This window comes from Apaloderma vittatum, unplaced genomic scaffold (assembly GCF_000703405.1).
Source record: "Apaloderma vittatum isolate BGI_N311 unplaced genomic scaffold, ASM70340v1 scaffold38830, whole genome shotgun sequence".
NCBI lineage: Eukaryota > Metazoa > Chordata > Aves > Trogoniformes > Trogonidae > Apaloderma > Apaloderma vittatum.
In genome coordinates, this window is record NW_009694652.1 from 26,592 (window position 1) to 38,387 (window position 11,796).

General features: G+C 40.2%; 1 protein-coding gene across 1 annotated transcript in view; it reads left to right on the plus strand.

Moving 5' to 3' along the window:
- PPP2R2A (protein phosphatase 2, regulatory subunit B, alpha) overlaps window positions 1-6,004 on the plus strand; it is a 31,268-nt gene extending 25,264 nt beyond the window's left edge. Inside the window, exons 4-10 of the mRNA XM_009868266.1 lie at window positions 442-607; window positions 1,168-1,280; window positions 1,550-1,727; window positions 2,273-2,437; window positions 3,015-3,184; window positions 4,016-4,107; window positions 4,999-6,004. Coding sequence (XP_009866568.1) covers window positions 442-607; window positions 1,168-1,280; window positions 1,550-1,727; window positions 2,273-2,437; window positions 3,015-3,184; window positions 4,016-4,107; window positions 4,999-5,278 — 1,164 coding nt within the window. The 3' untranslated portion in view covers window positions 5,279-6,004. The remainder of the gene's footprint in view (window positions 1-441; window positions 608-1,167; window positions 1,281-1,549; window positions 1,728-2,272; window positions 2,438-3,014; window positions 3,185-4,015; window positions 4,108-4,998) is intronic.
- Window positions 6,005-11,796: the final 5,792 nt, after the last annotated feature.

Genomic DNA, 11,796 nt, shown 5'->3' on the forward strand with positions numbered 1-11,796 from the left:
ATATCACAAAATTGAGCTTGAATTAATTTAAGATACACCTAGTGAGCACTATTTCAGAAATGGTTCCAGTTTGCTGGAGATAAAATTCATGTGGCTGAGGGGAGTTTCTGGAAACTTTAGGAAATCAAAAGCTGCTGCGATAACTGTCTCTTCTCTGGTGCTTTCTTAGCCAAAGTAATAGAAACTCTAATCAAGTTATTGCAAAAGAGATGATCCCATTTCATCTGTTCTACAGGCTCATTAAAATAAGGCAAGTCGTTTCCCAGAAGATACTCGTGGCAAATCTGGCATAGGTGTAGAAGTTGTAACCTATTCTTTGGCTAATTAGCAGTCTGCTTACATGTCTGGCTGCAGAAATACCTAGTTTTGTCTTCTACTTGCTGCCCTGAAAAGCATTCTGTAAACTGCATGCATATCTTGATCATTTTATTCTCTTTTTAGAACAAAACCCAGTCTCACAGTAGGGGAGAATACAATGTTTACAGTACCTTTCAAAGCCATGAACCAGAGTTTGACTACTTGAAAAGTTTAGAAATTGAAGAGAAGATCAACAAAATTAGGTGGTTACCCCAGAAAAATGCTGCTCAGTTTTTATTGTCTACAAATGGTAAGTTATGACTTAGTATTTCATTTTGCACAGTAACCTTTTTACGTAGATTCGCCATTAGGATTTTGCTAATCCTCTACGCTTTCAAAAGGCTGGAAGCAATTTGGTTTTAAATGCCAGTATCCGGGGATGTAGCTACACAAGAGTTACGTTGTTTAACTGTACTGCTCTTCTGGCTTACCTGGGCCCAGATGCCCCCCGAACATGGGGTGGTGTATTAGTCACGCCTGGTATGTTTGCTTTTTCGCAAAGGAGCTGAGCTAAGCTGTCATTCAGTGCCTTTCTGTGCTGACAGTGTGAGAGCTTACATTAGTCATTCATACCAATCCTGATTCAAACTGAAACTTGCTGTAACTTTCATAAAAAGAACAAACTGCGGAGGAAGTCTTTTTAATGTTTTTTATCTTGTCTTGTTTAAGCAGTATTTTTGTCTTTTTTGGTACACGTAGGTGGTCTTGTCTTTTTGGAAGGCGAAGGCTTCATATTATAAAGTGCATCAACTGTGAAGACTAGTATCGTTGCTAAAGCTTTGATTTTAAACTGCGACTGGTTTATTTCAGATAAAACAATAAAATTATGGAAAATCAGCGAAAGGGACAAAAGACCGGAGGGTTATAATTTAAAGGAAGAAGATGGACGGTATAGGGATCCTACTACAGTTACAACACTACGGGTGAGTAGTTCACTCGCTGTGAATTAGCCGCATTCAAGTGATTTCTCCTCTCTCTCCCGCCAGCACACAGATTAGCCTGTGGCTCAGGCAGTACCTGCCCCATCAGATTATAAACTTCACATTTTCCATGATGGGAGTTGGCAGACGCGTTTACTTCTGAGGGGCTTTTGAGATATTTTAGTGGGCTCAGTGTATTGCAGGACTGTGATTTTGAGTGTCAGCGTGCTTATAGTACATCTGCATCTCAAACATTGCTTTGTATTTCGCAGGTGCCAGTATTCAGGCCCATGGACCTCATGGTTGAAGCTAGTCCACGAAGAATATTTGCCAATGCTCACACGTATCACATCAATTCCATCTCCATTAATAGCGATTATGAAACCTACTTATCTGCAGATGACTTGCGGATTAACCTGTGGCACCTAGAAATTACGGACAGAAGTTTTAGTATCTTTTCTTGCATTGTTTCATATGATAGGAACAGCTTGGCTACACACAAAAAAATGGTTGGGTTTTATTTTCTTTCAAGCTTTTTATATAGCATGTTTCTCCTTAGCTGGAAGGACTTCTGGGGAGGTAGCTCAGGATGAGCAACATAAGGAGAAGTGGTCATTTGCATGGTGAGAAACAGACTCTCTTAAAGGAGAAAAGAGCTTAAGGTTTCAAGTGAGGTGATACATACGCAGTGTAATTAAGCAGGCTTTTGCTGCTGTAGGAATTAACTTCAAACTGGTATCGAATGCAATATTATGGTCTTGCATTCTAGACAAATTGCAGAACTCAAAATTAACTTTTATCCAGTTTTTGACTGGGTCCCACAGTTTTTGGCACGGAAGTCTTGTCCTGCTTTAACATTTCAAGCATTTTGCTTTCATTGGCTTGTTCTATTTCTGTTTGGCCGTTTCATAAATACTTGGGTGAACTGAAGAATCATTGCTTGAATACATTTAAAGCTGAAAAATGGGAGAAAATTTCTTAACAAAATGCTGTAGATATTGTAGATATTAAACCTGCCAACATGGAAGAGCTCACAGAGGTGATAACAGCTGCAGAGTTCCACCCAAACAGCTGTAATACCTTTGTATACAGCAGCAGTAAAGGAACGATTCGTCTCTGTGATATGAGAGCATCGGCACTCTGTGACAGACACTCAAAATGTAAGTTCTGTCCTGCATTGTTTAGTGTCATTTGTGGAATATGGCGTCTTGATGTTAGATGAAACTAAGCACTCAGTAAGAATCTATTAAACAGTGAAACGCATGTGTTTATGTTTATATTGGATTTCTGTAGTATATTGAATAGTTCAAAAACCAAAATTGTAAATAAATCTTAAAATTGGATTCATATTTTGCTAGAGTAAAAATAGGGAATAAAAATTACTGGTAGCTTAAGCTGAGGAGTCTGCATAGAAATTTAGGAATGGCTTTCTGTCTCTTCAGGAGGCCAAACACAAGCTTTTTGGTCTGTACTTGATGCTAGAAATCTTACGTGTGACTCCAAATATTAGCAAGTAGTTCACTTAGAAGCTGACATTGACTGACTAGAAAAATAAAATATTTTAGAGGGTGGCAATTGTATTACAAGGCTTTCTCGTTGAAAGTTATTCTATGTAATGGAGTCAGAATAGCCCAATGTGGCAAGCTTACTGAGAAAATGTTAACCTAATCTGCGTGCATCTTGTATTGGAAGAGACATATACTTACTTCTTGAAATGCCTGTCTTCTTTTAATACAGTGTTTGAAGAACCAGAAGATCCTAGCAACAGATCATTTTTCTCTGAAATCATCTCTTCCATATCTGATGTCAAATTTAGCCATAGTGGTCGATATATGATGACTAGAGATTACCTGTCAGTGAAGATCTGGGATTTAAATATGGAAAATAGACCTGTGGAAACATACCAGGTATTCGGTGAAGATGATGTAGGCTAGAAATTAAAACCTTGAAGGACACGCTGAGTCTTACTGATAGCTTTGATGTGGCAGTTAAATTTTTGTCCGTAGATCACTATGTGCAGGCAAAGCATCAATGAGATTTGTGGGTTCCACACACATGCTAAAGGATCTTGCTATTTGCAGGCTGATTGCAGAACCCAAACCCATGTTTGTGTATGAAAAAGCCTCCCTCTTACACAGTGGAAATGTGAAAGGTAATCTTTAGCTGTGGGATAGCACATCTCTCTCAAGAGTCCTCAGTTGACTTTATATTCTCCTGTTCTTTCCTGGAGAAAATAGGAGGTAAAACATTTCCTTTGCAGAAAATGTTTTTAGCTGGTGCTGAGAATTGCTGTGGTGTTTTCTTCTAAGAACGCTCGTGAAGGGATGCTCTTCCTCACGTATAGGAGGATACTCAGTCACCAAAGCATGATTTTTAGAAAGATGCAAAGTCTGATAAATCCTTTACAATATCTGAAAGGGTAGCGAGGGTATGACAGCTGCTCGGAGAGGGGGAAAGCATTCTGAAGAATTGCCAAGTTTTGGGAGATGGCTCGTTCCCCAGCCTGAGTGACTTGCTGCTGTTTGAGTTGGAGATCTCTGTAGAGCAGAACATGTTAATTCAGGCATCTGTTCGTTTTGCCCTTTACCCCTAGGGTCAGAGGAGGGAGCTGTGTGTGCTCCTGTGGATAGGGTGTAACCTCTGTCAGAGACTTAGTTACTTTTGGAACTGACTCTCTGAAGGTTGTTTTACAGGTATGCAAGTTGAATATTCATTCAGTTAACTCATTTTTTTTCCAGGTGCATGAATACCTCAGAAGTAAACTTTGTTCACTGTATGAGAATGATTGCATTTTTGACAAATTTGAATGCTGTTGGAATGGATCAGACAGGCAAGTTTAATTCTTCTCTATATGCACTTAAGACCTTTCCAAGTTATGCTTAAAATGGGCAAATGGAAACATGGCCTCAAATTTATTCGTGACTGGCTTGGATAATATTTTAATACTTCGGTAGACTTGAACGTCGATCTACTAGCTCTTAACCCTTGGTGTTGTAGCATAGGATTATAGATAATTGCCTTAGTGTACTAAAGAGATGCAGAGTTTTACTGGAAATAGGGTTTTGTCATTTTGCCAGAGTGAAATACTAATCAAATGTCCCAGCTGCTTAAAGTGGAAAGATGCACGGATCATCCGACTTGGAATAATTTCTGTGGAAATAAGGCCTGTGTACTCACACCCTGTTGTCCAACTGATGCTCTAACTCTAAGAATCTGCACCAGGTCTGTTGGGGAACCTGTGTGTGTGTTTTCCATTTAAGCTGCCTTGTCGGAAGGTAGAACACTTGGGAAAAACTTGCCAGGAATTTTCTTTCTTACAATGAACTGGAAAGTTTGCCTTGCTCGAACACAGCTGACTGCCTGATAATACCATTTAAGACAGCTGTCGCTTTTGTGTTAATCATGTCATTAACTGCTTATTTGCTAGATCTGAATCAGCTCGTTGTAACCCTATCAGTATTGTCAGACAGAGTTTCTGTTGTTTCTGTTTTAAACTTAGTATCTGTCTGCTCAACTATGTTTTTTTTTTTTATGAAGCAAAGGAAGGACAGGGAAGCTTCTAAGTGTATTTGTCTTACTGAGAGGCTGAAAGAGAATAAGGATCTTCTGCCTGCTTTCTGCTTATATAATAAGGCATGATCTTAGTTGGAACCCTCAGGTTTCCTAAAAGGAGAGGTTATTTTCAAATGAACCGTTACTTTCTTCCTTCCCCTCTCCACAGCATTGTCATGACGGGATCTTACAACAACTTCTTCAGAATGTTTGACAGAAACACAAAGCGAGACATCACCTTAGAGGCATCCCGGGAAAACAATAAACCCCGAACCGTTTTGAAGCCGCGTAAAGTATGCGCAAGTGGTAAGCGAAAGAAGGATGAAATCAGTGTCGACAGCCTAGACTTCAACAAGAAGATTCTACACACAGCCTGGCATCCTAAGGAGAACATCATTGCTGTAGCTACTACAAACAACTTGTATATATTTCAAGACAAAATGAATTAGGGTTGGCATTCCTAACTGAAGAGTCCACTTCCTGCATAGTTGAAATAGTTGAATCTAGCATTTGTACCTGTAAACGAAAGAGAATGAGAGGTCCATTATGGCACCCCTTTCCAGTGTTTAAAAACGTGCCATATTACAACACACTTTTATAGCTACATGGAGAAAGCTCTGTTGATCCGTCACTGTGTTCTTCTCCATGTCTGCTAGCCATTTAGGTGAGGATAGGGCACTTTTTAATTTAAATGACTACTTGCACCATCTTGCCTAATGGACTAGATTGGACTGTATCAACATCGGTTTACTCCACTTTTTATGCCTTCCATTGTGATGACGTCAAACACAGGGAAAGCCTTCAATCATGCTATGGGATTTAATTGTGTAACCTCATTACTGTATCATTCGTGGCCCCCTTTTTTTATTAAATACAGCTCATTCTTGCTGTGGCTTGTAGCATTCCTCCTCCTTCTGGCCTCCTGGACTCCCCCTTTCCCTTTCATCCCCCTCCACCTAGCCTTGGTGGTGGTGTATAGAAAAAACCCAACAAAATAAAGCACATGAAATGGGTCCGTTTGGGGTCAGTGGTAAAGGGGGTCTGTGTTGCAACAAATGTTTTAATGAACAGTTGACTGTAATCACTCCTTGCCATGTGTGGCACCAAAAAAGAGAAAATAAGGAAAAAAAAAACCCAACCCAACAAACTACTGAATAAAAGTGACAAAGAATGGAGAATCTGTTTTCTTTTTTTTAATCTACCTCTTTATACAAATACTCTGTGTTTTACCTTAGATGCATGAAAAATAAAATGATGTTTTTTGTAATGATTTTAACCAGTATTAATTATTTTTCATGGGAATGAAGAGAGGGAGGGACTTCACAAGTATCTGCATTCATTCATGAATGACAAGAATACCAGCTGTAGTACGCGTTGACCACTTCTGTTTCAAAACCATCAACTCCTGTCAGATTTTTCCATAATCTGAACAGGTCAGTTACTGTTCTAGTATCCTTGAAGGCTCTTTTTTAAAACTACTGCTTAAATTGGAATGGGAATAGATTTTTCAGGTTTTAAAAGGCATTTCTTGGGACTAAAGTCTTAACGTTTAGTTTTGTCCAGGTTTCTTTAATGCCTTGTTTTAGGATACAATACCTTTAATGCCTTGTTTAGAGTATGAAGTCCCCTGTGGCTTTTTTAAAAAGTTGTCTAAATTCTTGTCTGGCGGTATGATGTTATGTAGTACAAAATACCAAGTGATGACATAGATAATTACTACACTGCATTCTGAGATGCTCTATTTTCTGTATTTTATTGCTGTCAGTAACTGAGTGGAAATGTAGTTTTACCATGCAAGTGTTTCTTCTGGCTTTTGGCTTTGCAAAGTTATTGCACTTACAGAAACGTTAAATGGTGCAACGATCAGAAAATACGTGGAGTACAGAAGCTGCATGAAATAAGTGTTCATAGCTATTTGAGAGATTTAAACTCTTCAGCAAATAAGGCTTATCCAAAGATGAACTAGATATTGATGCTTTATAAGGCTCATGAGTTTTTACCTCCAGATATTTTTGCTAATTGTGCTTTTAGGTTTCCTCTTCCTTCATGGAAATGTTCAGAATGACGTTTAAAGTTGTAGTGAACTTACCTTGACTGGGACAATTTTCACTTTTCAGTTACCTATATTTAAATTATTTCTGTGGCTTAGTTATAGGTAGATAATTCCTCTATTATTTGATCAACTAAGATACTGTTTCTGCTGTAAAATTATGGCTGGGTTAGAGGTTGTTAACAAGACTACTATTGCAACCGTACTTTTAATTTCTTTAAGTCCTTGTGCAGTGGTTTGAAAATGTAAAAATTCTAATATTTATTAGATCTGGTTCTCTTAAATACAGTATTTGTCTTGTAACATGCATGCCTGACCATGAGCCTTTGTAAGGATTTTAACTTTTTTTTTTTTTTCCTCACCTGTTAGCCTTGTAAAAAAATTTAACTGCCCCGGGGACAGCAACTGTTTTCCAATGGGTGAATAAACTAGTAGGCCCTACTTCTACTTACGCAGCATGTGACTAATTTTACTCAAATGACTATACTTGCTAATAGTTAAGGAAACAACTTGTTGAGTAACATTAATCATGTGTATAGGTGTTTATGGGATCAGGGCCAAGGTTTATTCTGTATCTTATTGCAAGGGCAAAGAGGTAATTAGATGCTTCTTTTGCATCAGAGCTGGTAAAATTCATCTTCATTTTGCGAAGAACGACGTAGGTTTACTGCCTGCTGTTTTGGGAAGATTGAGGGTCGTGGTATTAAGACTGCTGCTCTCGTGTGTATCTGTATCCCAGAGGATGCACTGAACACCTGCAAAGTTGCTTAGTAGCACAGACACAAAAGGAAGTGAAGATGTGAAGATGGGACAGAACGGAACAGGTAGATTTCACACAGAACAAAGTGCAGCCTTCTAGCAATACTACATTCAAGCGAAACTGCCTCTCGGACCTCAGCTGTGCATGTTGGGATGGAATCGGGGGTTTGAAAGCTAGTCTTGGGAAAGGTTTTTGGTTTTGTCAGTAGTGGTGATCCCTGGCATGTCATCTGAGGTTTAATTTATCCTCACCAAAACCAGCTACTGACTTTGTCATACTTATCCAACTAGATAATTCTCTAAGCACACTGTCCATTGACATATGCTGTAAATCTTATATTTTATTAATAAAAGTATGCCTAGAATACATTTTGTCAGGTTGCTTTTTATCCTCTCCTGTCCCTTTGCTTTTCTCTATTCACAAGTATTTTTGCAGTTGCTGATCTCTTTCCTACTGCATGTTGAATGGTTCCCCATTCCACTAGCTCTGTGCTGTCGTTTTTGGGCCTTCTCCTAGACAGCTTCCAGGGCGAGCGCGGGGGCAATTCTAACCTCCACTAACTTGCACAGTTAGAGAAAAGGGGCCGCTGAATACTTGGGGTCTCTTGCAGTGAAACCATTGTGAATTCTCCATTCTCAGTCCTTGAATACCGGACTACGTAAACACAAGGGGTTCTGTTTCCTAGTGTCTTGAATCGAAGGCAGCGATGCTCCCTAAATGCCAACAACTACTGCTTAAGCGGTTAGCATCTGCACAATTAATCATCCTCTGAACCACGGTGATGCTGTTGTCAGCAATTAATGTTCAGTAAGTTGGTTACCTGACCAGCACAATGCTGCGGAGTAGGCAAGTTCTGTGGCTGAAGTCCCTGCACCGTTTTCCTGCTGAGAAGCGTCTGCTGCCTTGAAAACAGGTTGAATAGGCAGCAGCACCCTGCTTGCCCTCGCTGTTATGTTGAGGCAGGATTGCAACTTCTACTCCAGCATTTATTTCTGGAGTACATAGTCTTTTATTCTGGTATTAAAAGGTTTTGGGCTTGTAAAAATGAGTGATGGAAGAAAGTGATAGCAGTGGCTGGAACAAAACTAGTAATTGCCGTGCTACAGCTGAGACGCTAAGAAACGGTGTGAATTGCATTTCTTGATGCAATCTACCCTTGAATTTTAACAACCTCAACCTTTTGCAGCCAATCTATTGTTTCTCTTTTACAAGAAGAGAAAACAAACGCAGCTTTATCTGCTGCGGGTTTCTCTTTGTGGGTGCTCTCCACTAGGAGGCAAAATGCTACCAATGAGAGGTGGGTGCTTCAAAATTGCAAGGGATCGAGGTTTTATGTTGCGACAGTCCCTTGAATTCATCTTTGGAATCACCAGTCTTCTGCATGGACTGTACATTTGAACAGTTCTTGCTAAATATAAAATACAAGAGAAGCATTTCCATCACTGCCTCTGGCATAGAGAAATCAACCGAGGTGTGTAGGGAAAAGAGACTGTTTGCTGGATGTTGGGGTGGCCTCCATCTGAGCAACAGGTTAGCGCTCTTTTTATTTTTGTTATTCCCCCGGATTTGGGGCATAGAAGTACTAAATGAAAATAAAAGTAATAGCAGCATGTTTAAGACTTGAGATCATTCTTAAATTGCTGCAAATGTATAGAACACTGTGGAATCATGAGAATAAAGCAGTGAGATTAGCTTGGCTCAGCTCTTTTGAGATAAAGGAGGTGGGTTGTTCCTTGTTTGATTTCCATCAACTTAAAAGGCTTTTTATAACTTTCTAGGAGGAAAACCTTATTGCACTTCAGTACAAAGGCCTTTCCCAGGAGTTTACAGCCATTGTTTCTCTTCTATTACCATGTGGTTTTCTGTCCCTCCAACCTTGCTATTGTCATAGCATTTTCCATCCAAGGATTCAAATTACTTTACAAACATTAATTACCTCATTCAGCTGCCCTCAGGAACCTGTGTAGTGGTTAGAGCACAGGGCTGAAAGTCAGGACTTGTGAATGCTATTTCTGGCTCTGCATTGACTCACTCTGTAATCTTGCTCAATTTATTTCTGACTCAGAAATGTTAATAGTCCCACTGTAGTGATAAATATTCATGCCACAAGCATTATGGCAAATGCTTCCTCAATGATGGAGATGACAAATACTCATGATGCCAGCCTGTGATTGTTAGGGTTGCAAAATAGGATGGGGTTACCTGGGCAGGATTTATGCTCAAAATCATAAGTAGCGCATTGTTCTGATGCCAATCTAGAATGTATCTGCAGCCCTTCTACCTGTAAACAGCTGTTTTAATCAATTATTTAAATTACTGCTTTCTTTTTACTACATGTAGCTAATTCTCTTCCAGTGGTATCACAAAGACATCCAGATTTTCCACAAGATTAGACATTCGGTGCAGTCAGGCAGAGTAAGCAAGTCAATTTGGTAAGAAAAGTCAGTGTTACGTAAGATGGAATTCAGATGCCTGCACTTCAGTATTTGGACGCTTGTCAACACAGCATACACGAATAGAAGATGAAAAACATTTGAAACCAGCGTTCTAGTATGGGACGATTGTGACAGTTGTACATACAGGCTTTACCTTGAAATAGTTCTGACAATCAAAAAAAAAGGCATTTCTTTGCATGTGTAATGGGGAGATAACGAACATTAATGGAGATGAATCTTGTGTGACTTCAGATTCTGATGGTATTACTGTTACTGAATTTCTGCTGTGGGTCCAGGAATGTGAAAACCCCCAATTTAGATTCTTGTGGCTGCTGATGGGAGGGTTTTATGATATAAAAGGCTCCTTTATTACTGCTGGGAAGCAAAATGCTTATGTCTATGTGTGTGAGATAGGACTTGAGTTAAAAAATTGCACCAAAAAGACTTTAGGGCTCAAAATAAACCTTGAAGCTTAACTGATAACAAATAGATTGAAGTTACTAAAGATGGTTTCTCCAGTTGCGGCGATGAATTAAATAACTGTTTGTGAGGAAGTTAGTCTTGCTGGTTCTTTTTGTTAGAGAATGGGAGCAAAAAAAGGATATTAAACCCAGAAGAATCCTAGTAAGATCTCTGCTAACTGCCATACCAAGTCTCTATGAAAAGTTGCTCTGCCTTGAGGAATCATCTTGCCTGATTTGCAAGATAAAATTTACTTTTACCTTGAAATTAATAATTTAAAAGAACCTTATTCTCTCTATATAATCATGAAAGCAAGTGAGAGTAGAAATTGGTACAGAAGCTACTCACGTCATGATGGAAGAAAACTCGAGCAGGGTAAGGAAGATGTCTGAATCTGTGCATTTGAAATCTGAATCTGTGCAATCTCTCTGCGTTTGAAAGTCTCTTCCAGGGAAATTCAGAGTTACTTCCATTCTCTTACAGCACATGTACAGAAATAGCCTGAGGTTGCCTCTTCATTTTCATACGGAAACTGTGGCTCACGCAAATCATTTCACTTTTTGTAGCTATACTTTTGCATCCCAGTTAAGAACAAGTCAGTTTTGTTACATGGATGCCGTCTTCTCTCTCTTAACTGTTTGCTATAATTAGAAAACTTGCCACGCAGAAGGGCGGGTTTTCTGCTAAACACTGTCATTTCAGATGGGTATTAATCTTAAAAGTCATTAGGTCTTTTGGAGTGTCTTAACTACAGTTCATGGACCTACTAATTGGCTTAAAATTATCTGAGGCAAAAGCCGGACTGATGAGCGGGGAAAGAAGCGTTTGGAGACTCGTACCATTGCACCGTGCAGGTTTGACGAGTTACCTTGATCCCACTGTGCTTGGGGAGGAGGATTTGCTGCGATATCTCATGTGGAAACGCGTCTGAGCCGCAGGCTCGATGGGTGCTGCGACAGGGGTTTGACAGCAGGGAGTCGTGACGGCTGATCTCGTCCTTTCCGCACACAGGACAGGACACGAGGCCTGGAACGGGGCCGGTTGCCTCAGGGCTCAGCCGCTGGCCAAGGCGAGAGACCGCCTTTGGCCGACTCTCCTGAGAGGGCAGTGATGTCTGGTGGCTCGGGAGTAGCTCTGGGGCTGGGGAGGCGCAGCCCCCGCGGTGCTCTGAGGCCTCAGCGCCTTCCCGCTCTTTTTCCCTCCTCCCTCCCGGCACCGCCCGGGCGCACGCGCGGCGCCGGCGGGACGTGCGCAAGGACA